The sequence below is a fragment of the Pongo abelii genome, chromosome 6 (assembly GCF_028885655.2).
Source record: "Pongo abelii isolate AG06213 chromosome 6, NHGRI_mPonAbe1-v2.0_pri, whole genome shotgun sequence".
Lineage (NCBI taxonomy): Eukaryota > Metazoa > Chordata > Mammalia > Primates > Hominidae > Pongo > Pongo abelii.
Window position 1 is genome coordinate 937,329 of NC_071991.2, and position 13,315 is coordinate 950,643.

At 59.1% G+C, this 13,315-nt stretch overlaps 1 protein-coding gene across 2 annotated transcripts in view; it reads right to left on the reverse strand.

The window, feature by feature from the left end:
• The window catches only part of ADAP1 (ArfGAP with dual PH domains 1), a 57,026-nt gene that overhangs the window by 24,925 nt on the left and 18,786 nt on the right, over positions 1-13,315 (reverse strand). For both annotated transcript variants that reach the window (XM_024241256.2, XM_054545745.2), the window contains exon 3: positions 4,435-4,526. In XM_024241256.2, the coding sequence (XP_024097024.1) occupies positions 4,435-4,526 (92 nt within the window). The remainder of the gene's footprint in view (positions 1-4,434; positions 4,527-13,315) is intronic.

Below are 13,315 nucleotides of genomic sequence, written 5' to 3' on the forward strand. Positions count from 1 at the left end.
GGCCCTCCCGAAGCCCCTCATCGCCTGAAAACCAGTACTGCCCGGAGCCCTCCCCACTCCCACAGCCCTGGAGGGGCTGCACTGACACCCCACGTGGTCACGAGGACGTGGACTTCGGGCACCCAGCAGCCGGGACGGAAAGCCACCACGAAAGCTCCAGCCACACCTCAGCCCACGCCTCAGGAAGTGTCCCAAGTTCCAGGGCTCAGGGGAGCCAGGCTTCAAGGACCCCCATGGCCACCCCTTCAAGGCCGGGGCCTCAGGGTCAGGTGGGTCCCCTCAACACAGAGCAAAATGTGAGCTGGGGGCAGGGGGCCGGGCAGGTGCTCAGGGCGACTGCCTCCCCTAGGTGTGGACTCTCAGGGGAAGAAGCTCTGAGCCCCAGAACCCACCTCCCCACAGGGCTCCCCCAGTCCAGGGTGCCATGGGAGACCCCGCCCCACTTTCCCCAGGGCGGGTCCCAGCGGCCACTGCGGCCCCCATAGCAGGTGCTGTTCACGCAGCTGGCACGTCCATCCCTGAGGGTCCACTCCTGAGTGTGCCTTCTGCCCGAGTTCTGCCAGTTTCCACCACGTGGAGTTCAGGACACCATCAACACCCTTCCTGGAGGCTTTGCCTCTTGGGAAAGTGACCCCCCAGGGCCCGCGGCTTTGCTTCTACATGGTGGACCAGTGGCTCACCCAGGTGGGTTTTTTCCCTTTTTATTACGGGAAAATAGCCCGGGTGGTGTTCACACCCCCGCCCACACCCCCACCCACGCACCTGCCTCTCAGCACCCCCGCCACCCCCGCCCCCATTGTCTATCCTGGGTGTTTCCGAGGCTGCCACCACCTGAACTGTGACCCCATCCTACTGGGAGCCCTGACCCCTGGGCCTGAGTGTGCCTGTATTTGGAAATATCATGGTTGCAGATTAGTTAAGATGAGGCCACACAGGAGCAGGGTGGCCCCCAATCCAATGTGCCCGGTGTCCTTAGGAAGGGGAATTAGGACACAGACAGGCACACAGGGCCCACCATGTGAGGAAGCACCCCGGAGAGGCCTCGGGAGCAGCAGCCTTGAGCCTCCAGCCTCCAGAGCCGGGAGAAAGTAGATTTCTGTTGCTCTGGACCGCCGGGCATGTGGTGCTGTGTTCCAGGAGCCCCAGACACGGATGCAGAGCCCTGTCCAGCCCGGACACCTGCTCCACGGGGGTCTTGCTGGGGCTGAGGGCTCCAGAGCTTCGCTGGGATGGGCAGAGAGGAGCCCTCCAGCCGGTGCTGCCAGCAGCCAAGGGCTCCTCCCGCAGCTTCCCTCACTCGCCCTGATCACCCCTCACCACACAGGAAGCAGGGAGGGGCCGGTTTCCACCCAGAAGTAAAACCAAGCAGAGCGGCTGCATGACTTTCTTTCCCCGATGTCAAGATAGAAACTGGAGAGCTCTGAGGGTGACACAGGAAGAGACGGGTCCCGGCCTCTGAGTCACAGGCCGGTGCTAAAGATAAAGAGGGCACGCGGGACCCTCTGCCCTCCCCTGCGGGCTCAGCCTCCCCTCTTATAGCTGGGTAAACTGAGGCCCTGGGCCTCTGCTTAGCTGGAGGTGGGCACGGTGCTCGTCCTGCCTGTAGGGATCCCAGTGTGTGCCGGGAGGCCGCAGGGCCTGGCGTGGGGGGCCTTCCAGGACCTGCTCCGGGCCGTACCCGCCACTCTTAGCTCCTGCGAAGACGCCACCCAGACATCTGTGCAGCAGAGCTTTCCCCTGAAGGCCTTCAACTCAGACCCGGGCTTGTCCAGGCTGCACGGAGGCCGTGGGCACCAGGGCTGCTGGGGCTGCGAGAATCTCGGTGGGGGCAGACGTGGGAGGAAGGTGGACAAGGCCCCTGCCCGCCTCGCCAGGCTGGGCGTTTGGGCCCCCTGAGCCACAGAGCTGGACCACAAAAGGCAGGATGTAGGCACCTCCCGCCCTCCGGGTTACAGAGCAAGTCCACGCTGTAACCCCCCCTTCTCCAGGTTACACTGTGGGTTCACGCTGTAAGCGCCCCCGCCCCGCCCCCCTGCCCTCCAGGTTACAGAGCAGGTCCACGCTGTAACCCCCCTCCAGGTTACACAGTGGGTCCACGCTGCACCCCCCACACCCTCCAGGTCCACGCTGCACCCCCCACACCCTCCAGGTCCACGCTGCACCCCCCACACCCTCCAGGTCCACGCTGCACCCCCCACACCCTCCAGGTCCACGCTGCACCCCCCACACCCTCCAGGTCCACGCTGCACCCCCCACACCCTCCAGGTCCACGCTGCACCCCCCACACCCTCCAGGTCCACGCTGCACCCCCCACACCCTCCAGGTCCACGCTGCACCCCCCACACCCTCCAGGTCCACGCTGCACCCCCCCACACCCTCCAGGTCCACGCTGCACCCCCCACACCCTCCAGGTCCACGCTGCACCCCCTGCCCTCCAGGTTACACTGCAGGTCCACACTGCACCTCCGCCATGCCCCAGCATCCACAGCTCATGCAGGGATTCACACCTCGCCCCAGATGGTGGGTGTCAGCCCTGGGAGTCTCCTCACCCAGGACCCAACAGCAGCAGCCCACGAGCACCCCCAGCCCCCCGCACCCATGTTGGCCCCTGGTCCCGACTCAGAACACCCAGGGAGTAGGAGGAACTTGGAGGCAGAGACCCAGGCCACAGAGCAGCTGGGGGCGGGGTGATAAAATAATGTCTCAAAAATAGCTGTGCTGGGGCTCCGTGATTCATACTGAGAGCCTGCGGCAGGGCCAGGGCAGGGTTCCCCTGTGAGGGCTCAGGGGGAGACAGCAGCTGGCACCTGGGGTCTCAGAATGAGAGTATGGGGGGCCAGGGCTCCAGGCCTGCCCGGGTGGGAAGGGAGAGGTGCGTGCATGGGGCTGAGCCGCCAGCCTCGGTCTCCTCAGCGGCGATGTGGGGATTGCAGCTGGACCTGTCTCCAGGCTCACGGGAGGTTCATCAAGAAAATGCCTGCCAAGCACCTGGAAGGGGGCCTCGTGACCCCAGTAACAAATCAACATGCAGCCGAAGAAAGAAACTGAGTCGCTCGTGGCCTGAACACGCCTCCCGCCCCTGCTCCCTGAAGACCCCGGGAGGGCCGGTTCGCACTGCAATCCCAGCGCTTTAGGAGGCTGAGGCAGGAGGATCGCTTGAGCCCAGGAATTTGCAACCAGCCTGGGCAATGTAGGGAGACCCCGTCTCTATATTTAAAAAAAAAAAAAAAAAAAAAAGGCCGAGGGTGGTCAGTAGGGTTGCAGCCAGGAGGTCCGTCCTTCCTCCCTTCTCCCTCTACCCTCTGGCTCCCCTCCACCATATCCCCCAACCCCCACCCGTCTTCTAGGGGCCTTTTGATCCAGTGAGGACCCCTGATCCCACTGCCCCTTCGTGGAGCTCACTGCAGGGTGCACAGACCCCAAACAGGGCCCCGGATGCTGGGGAAGACCCCCTGGTCACTGCAGTCCCCACCAGCAGCTCCTGGGCAGGCAGAGCCCAGGCTGTCTCAGCCCCCGAGTCAGGGCAGAGCCAGCAACAGCACCTGGGCCCCTCAGGGGCTGGGAGGTCAGGCGCCCGCCGCTTTCCTGCAGCACTGTTGGCTCACACCCAAACCCTGCACCCAGCTTGTGCTCGGGGTGTCTCTGCGGGGTGGGCCCTCTGCTGAGTGGGTTCACGGAGTGAGTCAACGGAGGGAGGTGCTGAGCAAACGAGGCTGGGCGGTGCCCGGTGGGGCTGGGATTGAACCGGGACAGGAAGCATGGGGGGCCGGGAGGGCACCCAGTGGGCCACACGTCTTTCCCCTGTGACAGGTGCGACGGGGTCGGTGCGAACAGTCAGGCCGGGCCCTGTGTGGTTGTCACCTCTCATTCCCACTGTCCGGGCAGATGGGGAGACTGAGGCTTGGAGGGGTGGGTGTTGGTGAAGGCGACTGATGTGATGCTGAGCAGGCCTCATTCTCTCTCCGCAACCTCCTGACCCCAGGACGCCCAGAGGACTGGGTCTCAGGCTTCCCCAACCAGCCACCGGTACCCACGTCCGCTCCCGCCCCGAGGAGCCAGGGCAGGCCCCGGACAACAGCCGCCCCTCCCATTCCCCTCCCAGACCACTGGGAGCACCCGGGAGGGCCCCTCAGATCCACCTGAGACCCCCGAGGCCCCAGCGAACCCGGGTGGGCTGCAGCTACTGATGCAGAATGACCTTCCCAGCCCCACCCCAGCACCCCCCACCCCCCGCCCCCCGCCCCAGAACCAAAGCCCAGTGGCGGCCAGCAGATACAGGCGGCACCTCAGGGTCTGGGGGACGCAGCTGCGGCTGGCTCCTCCCCGACCCTGTGGGCGGCACCCAACTCCCCACCCTGCCGGGTCCTCCCGGGGCCATCTCGGAGCCGCCCAGCACTGTTGGCCACGGCCCTGACAAGGCCCCTTTGTACTCACTGGCAGTCGGAGGGCGTGGGCCGGTAGTAGAAGGAGGGTACTTTGGACTCAAACCTGGCTCTCGCGGCGTCGTTCCCGTGGGAGGCCATAAACTGTAAGACAGGAGCGGCCGGGTCAGAGGCCCCTGGGGTCCCAGGGGCAGCCTAGGAGGTGCCAGGCCGTCACCACAGGGACCCGCAGACCCAAGGCTCTGAGGGCTCCACCAGCACCAGGACGGGAGCCCCACCTCCTCCTGCCCCAGGGACACCATTTCTGAGTGATCGACCCTCCCCTGGGACAGGGAAGGAGCCAGTGTCCCTAACGACGGGGTCCCGGCAAAGGGGGCCCAGGGGCCAGGCCCCTCTTGAGGATGGGTCTGAGGTTTGCCCCACTGTTTCAACCCCCAAGTCCACCCACACCAGGCATCCCGAGTCCACCCACACCGGGTGTCCCGTGGGAGACAGCTGGCTGCATCCTCTGACCCCCATCTCTGCCCCAGAGAGCGAGGGCTTCCTCGTTCACCCAGCTCCCCAGCTCACATTTAGCAAAGAGCCAACAGGCACCAGACACGGGGGCCTGGAGATGGGCTGGTGAGTGAGAGACCCAGATGTGGCTAGGACAGAGTCTTTGAGGGGACTCTGCAGGGACCCACTGCAGGGACCCAGAACATGTTTACGAAACAGGCTGAGGGAGAAGGAAACGGCGCTGTGAAGGAGGGGAAGCGCTCCAGGAGGCTGGTGTTCCAGGAGGCTGGCGCTCCAGGAGGCTGTCACACAGACTGTGCTCCTGGCAGGTGCAAAGGCCTTGAGGGTGGATGGTGGCAATGACCCTGCCACCAGCTCGAGGGCATGGGAGAGGTTCTGCTGGCTATGCTTTAAGCCCCCGAGGCAGCTGCTGTTTGCACCTTCAAGCTCCTGAATGCCACTCGCCTGAGGCCGCAGCCAGGCCCAGCCAGACAGAAGTCCCCTAACATCACCCTGCTCCGAGGATCACACGACGGTAAACAGGGAGGGCCCAGAAGAGCAGCTGGAGAAATCACAAGCAACAAGAGGCTGGCACTGATTTAAAATTCGAAAACCAATGGCTTTTCCATAGAAAACTCAAATACGCAAGGAGAGATCCTGTCACCAACAGCAACAGGACAAATCACCTGAGTCGCTGGATGGGAAATGTCCCAGTCTCCAAGGGAAAACTGGCGTGTGCTCCTGAGGACGCAGAGCCTCGACCCGAGACACGGGGAGGTAGAAAAATGTCTCCTTATGGGAGTCTACATGTTTTTTATAATAATTGCCAAAAAACAGCAACAGAATTTATTATATTTTTTTTTACCTAGAAATGGTTCTAAAGTTGAAAAAATTAACAAGGGCCGGCGGGGGACAGGGGCTCACATCTGTAGTCCCAGCACTTTGGGAAGCTGAGGTGGGAGGACCACTTGAGCCCAGGAGTTCAAGACCAGCCTGGGCAACATAGTGAGACCCTGTCTCTCAACAACAAAAAAAAATTAGCCAGGTGTGATGGTGCACACCTGTAGTCCCAGCTACTAGGGAGGCTGAGGTGGGAAGACGGCCTGAACCTGGGAGTTTGAGGTTGCAGTGGGCTATGATCGCACCACTGAACTCCAGCCTGGGTGGCAGAACAAGACCATGTCTCCACTGGACGCAGCGGCTCACACCTGTAATCCCAGCACTTTGGGAGGCCGAGGCGGGAGGATCCCTTGAGCCCAAGAGGTCAAGCCTATGAGCTATGGTTACACCACTGCATTCCACCTTGGGAAAAAGAGCAAGACCCTATCTCTGCAAAAAAAAAGGAAGGTAAAAATAAAAAATAAATAAAAATGGGTAAGGTTTTTAAAATTACTTTTACATACATAATGTATACTTTTAATTTGTTTTAATGGAGATGGGGTTCCACTCTGTTGCCCGGGCTGGTCTCAAACTCCTGGGCTCGAGCCATTGTCCCACTCGGCCTAAAAATGGGGAAGGATTTGAGGCCAGGCACGGTGGCTCACGCCTGTAATCCCAGCACTTTGGGACGCCGAGGCGGGCGGATCATGAGGTCAGGAGATCGAGACCATCCTGGCTAACACGGTGACACCTCATCTCTACTAAAAACACAAAAAATTAGCTGGGCGTGGTGGTGGGCACCTCTAGTCCCAGCTACTTGGGAGGCTGAGGCAGGAGAATGGCATGAACCTGGGAGGCGGAGCTTGCAGTGAGCCGAGATGGCGCCACTGCACTCCAGCCTGGGCGACAGAGCAAGAGACTCTGTCTCAAAAAAAAAAAAAAAAAAAAAGGTGGGGGGAAGGATTTGGTTGGACATTTCTCCAAAGAAGATGCACAAATGGCCACTCGGCCAAGCAAAGGCACTCAACACTGTTAGCTGTCAGGGGAGCGCAGATCAAAACCTCAATGAGCTACCACCTCTCCCCACTAGGATGGCAAGGTCAAGTGGCACAGGGGAGCGAGCTGGAGAGAATGTGGAGCGATCAGAGCCCCCGCACGCTGCTGGTGGGAACCTCCGGCTGTGGTGACTAACAGTCTGGCAGTTCCTCAAAATGGTAAACACAGAGTTACCATAGAGCCCAGCGATTCCTCTGCACCGTAAGAGACACGAAGACGCAGAGACGTGCACACGAGTGTTCACAGCACATTCTTCATGATAGCTGAGAACGGGAACAAGCCCGAGGTCCGTGAACGGAACCACAGATAAACTAAATGTGATCGAGCCACACCATGGAGGGTTCCTCGGCCATAAAGAGGAATGCCAGCCGGGCGCGGGGGCTCATGCCTGTCATCCCAGCACTTCGGGAGGCAGAGGTGGGCAGATCACGAGGTCAGGAGTTCAAGACCAGCCTGGGCAACACGGTGAGACCCCGTCTCTACTGAAAATACAAAAATTAGCTGGGCGTGGTGGTGCATGCCTGTAATCTCAGCTACTCGGGAGGCTGGGGCAGGAGAATCACTTGAACCCGGGAGGCAGAGGTTGCAGTGAGCTGAGATCGTGCCACAGCACTCCAGCCTGGGCAACAGAGCAAGACTCCATCTCAAAAAAAAAAAAAAAAAAAAGAGCAACACAATTCTGACACACGCTACAACCCAGGTGATCCTTGGACACACGGTGCCCATGAAGGAAACCAGCACAAAACACCACGAATCGGCCACACGTGGCGGCTCACGCCTGTGATCCCAGCACTTTGGGAGGCTGAGGTGGGAGGATCGCTTGAGCCCAGGAGTTCGGGACCAGCCTGGGCAACATAGTGAGACCCTGTCTCAAAAAAAAAAAAAAACAAGACCACGTATTGCGTGATTCCATCTGTTTGAAATGTTCAGAACAAGCAAATCCACAAAGACACGAAGCAGCTCTGTCTACATTCAGTAACGGCTGGGGCGGTGGTGATGGGAGGGGTGGTGAGTACGGGCTGTGTTGAGATATTAAAATGTCCTGGAATTAGACAGTGGTGATGGTCGGGCAGCCCTGTGGCTTCACTGAAACTACTGCACTGGACACTTTACAGGAGTGAATTGTATGTGGATTATACCTCAATAAAGCTGTTATTAAAAAATAACCCTCAGGGTTGGGTGCGGTGGCTCAAACCTGTAATCCCAGCACTTGGGAGACTGAGGTGAGAGGATCACTTGAGGCCAGGAGTGCAAGACCTGCCTGGGCAACATAGTGAGACCCCGTCTTTACAAAAAATACAAAAATTAGCCAGGCGTGGTGGTGCATGTCTGTAGTTCCATCTACTAAGGAGGCTGAGGTGAGAGGATTGTTTGAACCCTGGAGCTTGAGACTGCAGTGAGCTGTGATTGTGCCACTGCCCTCAGCCTGGGTGACAGAGCAAGACTCTGTCTCAAAAAAAAAAAAACCCTCAGGCAGAGAAGGCCTATTTATGTATGCTACAGACCCTAAAACCACAAAATAAAAGGCTGACCACTTTGACTATGTTGAAGTAAAAATTTCCACGGCAAAAACCACCATGAGCAAATTCGAAAGACAACCTAGAAAAAAATGTTTTTGGTATCTCAGATTAATTTCTCTAACATATCAGCAACCCCTAGAAGATGAAAGCAGCTAACATTGCAGCAGAAAGGCAGGCAAAGGTGTGAAGAGAGTTCACAGCCAAGAAAACACAGGGCCGGGTGCGGTGGCCCACACCTGTAATCCCAGCACTTTGGGAGGCCGAGGCGGGCGGATCACAAGGTCAGGAGTTTGAGAGCAGCCTGGCCAACATGGTGAAACCCCGTCTCTAGTAAAAATACAAAAAAATTAGCCGGGTGTGGTAGCGGGCATCTGTAATCCCAGCTACTCAGGAGGCTGAGGCAGGAGAATCCCTTGAACCTGGGAGGTGGAGGTTGCAGTGAGCTGAGATGGTGCCACTGCCCTCCAGCCCGGGCAACAGAGGCCGAGGCGGGTGGATCATGAGGTCAGGAGATCGAGACCATCCTGGCTAACATGGTGAAACCCGTCTCTACTGAAAAAAAATTAGCCAGGCGTGGTGGCGGGCGCCTGCAGTCCCAGCTACTTGGGAGGCTGAGGCAGGAGAATGGCGTGAACCTGGGAGGCAGAGTCTCTGCAGTGAGCTGAGATCACATCACTGCACTCTGGCCTGGGTGACAGAGCAAGACTGTTTCAAAAAAAAAAAAAAAAGATCCTGAGAACAACCTCTCACTCGTCGGGGCAGCAAAGGAGAAGCCGTGGGCAGCCAGTGTGCTGGGGAGGAGGCGGCAAACACCCCCACGGCGTGCTGGGGGCATGTGAGCAGTTACAGTGGGGAGTTTGGCAAAAATCTCTCCAAAATTACCGAGCCACGTAACTTTTGAACTTGCTGTGTCACTTCTAGGAATTTAGGCCACCAGCACACCTCCATATGTGCAAAGTGACGCACCACTGAGGCTGCTTGCTGGCCCAGTGGGAACGGCAGGAAAAGTCTGGAAATGACTGGCATGTCCCGCCCAAGGGGACACGGCAAACAGGCCGTGGTTCCCCCCAGGAGGGCGAGGGGCTCCATGTGCACTCAACAGGCAAAGAACGTCTCTCAGAAGCACATGCTAGGCCCGGCGCCGCGGCGCACACCTGTCATCCCAGCATTTCAGGAGGATCATTTGAGCCCAGGAGTTTGAGACCAGCCTGGCCAACACAGCAAGACCCCATCGCTACAAATTTTTTTTTTTTAATTAGCCAGGGCTGGCGCAGTGGCTCACGTCTGTAATCCCAGAACTTTGGGAGGCCAAGGGGGCGGGGTGGATCACCTGCGGCCAAGAGTTCAAGGCCAGCCTGGCCAACATGGCAAAACCCCGTCTCTATTAAAAATACAAAAATTAGCTGGGCATGGTGGCACGCACCTGTGATCCCAGCTACTCGGGAGGCTGAAGCAGGAGAATCGCTTGAATGTGGGAGATAGAGGTTGCAGTGAGCTGAGATCACGCCACTGCACTCCAGCCTGGGTGACAGAGTGAGACCCTGTCTCTTAAAAAAAAAAAAAAAAAAAAAAGTAGCCAGGCACGGTGGCATATGCCTGTGGTCCTAGCTACACCTTGGGAGGCTGAGGCAGGAGGATCACTTGAGCCTTAAAGTTCAAGGCTGTAGTGAGCTATGATAGTGCCACTGCATTCCAGCCTGGGCGACGGACTGAGACCGTGTCTCAAAAAAAAAAAAGAAAAAAAGAGGAAGGAAGGAGGGTAGAGAGGGAGGGGAGGAAGGAAGGAAGGAGGGTAGGGAGGGAGGGACGGAGGGACAGAGGGAGGGAGGGAAGAAAGGAAGGCAGGAGGGAAGGAAGGAGGGAGGGAGGGAGTGAGGCCCACACAGACCCCTGGCTGCCTGGCCAGGGTGGGGGCAGTGCTCAGAGGTGGGAGACAGGGAAGGAGACAGCTCCCTTCTATGACTGCGCTTGGAACCTGCTGAATGTGTCACTAAATTGTCGAAATACATTAAATAAGGTAGAGACGACCCACGTGTCCATCAGAGGGTGAATGAATAAAGCAAACGTGTTCCATCCACACAGGGCACGTTCTCCGGCCTTGAAAGGAACGAAGCTATCACACAGGCTGCAGCGTGATGGGCCTCGGGGACCTGGCACCGCGGAAAAGGAGTCGGACGCCGAAGCTCACATGCCGTGCGATCCTGTTTTTAAAAGTCCAGAACCCATAAATCTACACAGAGAGAAAGTGGATTTGCTGGTGCTTTGGGCTGGGCGGGGGTAAGAGCCAAAAGGCACGGACTTTGTTTCTGGGGTGATGAAAATGTCCTAATGTTGGCTGCAGCAAAGGTTGCACAACTCTGTGAATTTACTAAAAAACCTTCAACTGTGCACTTTACACGGTGAAACGTATGGCTGTGAAGTGCATCTCAATGAAGCAGTTGTTTTAAAAGGTATTATCAAGGAATAGAAAGTTGGGAGGAAAAAAAAAAAACATAAAATGTGAAGAAAAGGAAGGAAGAGGAGAATCTTTGGTTCCTGGCCCGTCAACCTCGGTCCGGTTCTCAGCGACGGCCACCTCGGGCCTGTTTCTCCCTCACGGGTGGGAGCAGGCTTAGCCCCCGGATGTCCCCGCTGATCACCAGCCCAGGAATGGCCAAGGGGCCTGAGTGCAGGGAGCCACGGGGGGCCCAGTGCAGCCCCCGCCCCACAGAGTCCCCAGCAAGAAGCTGGGCTGAGACCCAGCCCTGCCCGGGGGCCGGGGTGCAGGTGCTCTCAGGAGACAAGCCCCCAGGCCTGCCTGAGATTCATCTTTGGTTTTCATCGCACGAGTGAACATGCAGACAACAGAATGGAGGTGGAATCTCCTCGTGGCCCCCAGCTCAGTGCTCTCCCAAAGGCCCCATCGCACAGGACCTCTGCGGCAGGAATCAGGGGTTTCTTGGCAATACCCACAGTGGGCCCTCCCCAGCCTTCCTCTCCGGCCATCACCACAGGCAGATCAGGACGGCACCAAGGTGGCCCCTGTCCTCTCCCGCTGATTACATTTAGGGTTTTTCCAACAACAGTGAACGCCCCACCTCTGGAATTATGGGGACAATAGCCACGTCTTCTCCCCGAGCCGAGGAGTCTGTGCCCCCGGAGGCCCTCCAGGGACTCAGGGCTGTTTCCTCCAGGAGTGATGGCAGAGCGACTTGGAAACAGGACACCCGTCCCATCATCTTTCTGACATTGGTCCCCTGTTGTCCGGGGAGGCGGACGGTCCAGGGGCCACCCTACCCATTTTTTAGGGAAGGAGACAGAGGCTCAGACAAGCCCACGGCCTGGCGAAGGGACGGATGTCACATCCCAGTGTCCCCCGCCCGGGTCAGTGAAGGTGGGTCGAAGGCGGTGAGCCCAAGGTGGGCCGGGGTCTTGAGAGGATTCGCAGGGACGCCCTCGACTCAGGGTGTGGGGGATCACGGCGTTAAGTGCAGAAGCTGATGTGGGGTCGCCCTGGGTGGGCCAGGGACTCTGCTGTCCTTGGGTCTTTTCTGTCTCCCAGGCTGGAGCGCAGAGGTGCAATCACAACTCACTGCAGCCTCGAATTACTTGGCTTAGCCAGGCGCGGTGGCTCACACCTGTCATCCCAGCACTTCGGGAGGCTGAGGTGGGTGGATCACCTGCAGTCAGGAGTTCAAGACCAGCCTGGCCAACATGGTGAAACCCTTCTCTACTAAAAATACAAACATTAGCCGGGCGTGGTGGCATGCACCTGCAATCCCAGCCACTCGGGAGGCTGAGGCAGGAGAATCGCTTGAGACCCGGAGGCAGAGCTTGCAGTGAGCCGAGATCATGCCACTGCACTCCAGCCTGGGTGACAAAGCCAGACTCCGTCTCAAGAAAAGAGAATTCCTGGGCTCAAATGATCCTCATGTCTCAGCCTCCTGAGTGGCTGGGATTACAGGCGCCACCCCCACGCCCAGCCGAGGCACTGGGATCCCAGCTGTGATTTCTAACAAGCCCCAAGGCTGCCTGTTAGAAGCAAACGAGCTACTCGCAACCAGGGGTGGGGGGTCAGTGGTGCTGGAGAGCGGGGGGCTGGGGTCAGTGGTGGTGCAGAGCCGAGGACCAGGGTCAGTGGTGCTGGAGAGCTGGGGGCTGGGGTCAGTGGTCCTGGAGAGGGGGTGCCAGGGTCAGTGGTGTTGGAGAGTGGGGGCCCAGGGTCAGTGGTGCTGGAGACTGGGGAGACATGCACAGGAGGCCACCAGCCTCTACGACCCTCCCCATCTCCACAGCAGCCCCCAGACCCCCGTTCTCACCTTCATGCGGCCCCTCGGTCCCACTCACCAGCAGTCAGGCAGATCAGTGGCTTCGAGACCCAGAGTCCCACAAGTGGGGCTGGGGTGACCCTCCCACCGGGTCTTCAGGCCCCACGCTCCATCCGACCTGCAGCCCCCAGCCGGGGCCTTGTTCCTTCTCCACCTCCCTGGGGGTCTCCCTATGGTGCCCTTCCTGGTTGGCTCACACCCCTCTCCTTCCCCATAGGGGCGTCTCTAGGGCCCCACGAGGCATCTGTGGCCGGCGTCCCTGCCTGGCCGTGCCAAGTGCTCCGTGAAGCTTCATCAGACGCATGGGTGAGAGGTGGGCAGTGGCTGTGTCACCTCAGAGGCCGCCCAGGGGACAGGTAATGGAGCCCTACACGGCAGCGGGCCGGAGTGCACCGGGACTGCCGGGTAAATGCGACCCTGACTCTGGGCCGTGCCGCGCGCTCTGGGACGCTGCATTCTGTTTCCTTAGAGACAGGGTCTCTTTTACTCTGAGCGCAGTGCTCCAGGTGTGGAGATTTGAGAGGAGCACTCCGGGGCTCCCAGGGCACGGGAATCGGCGACGCGCCCTCACTCCCTGGTCCATCACACACACCTGGAGCTGCTCACAGAGAGGGCGGACCCGGCACGGGGTGGGTGGAGCAGCCCCACAGGAGGAGCCGCTGGAGAGGGCGCGGGG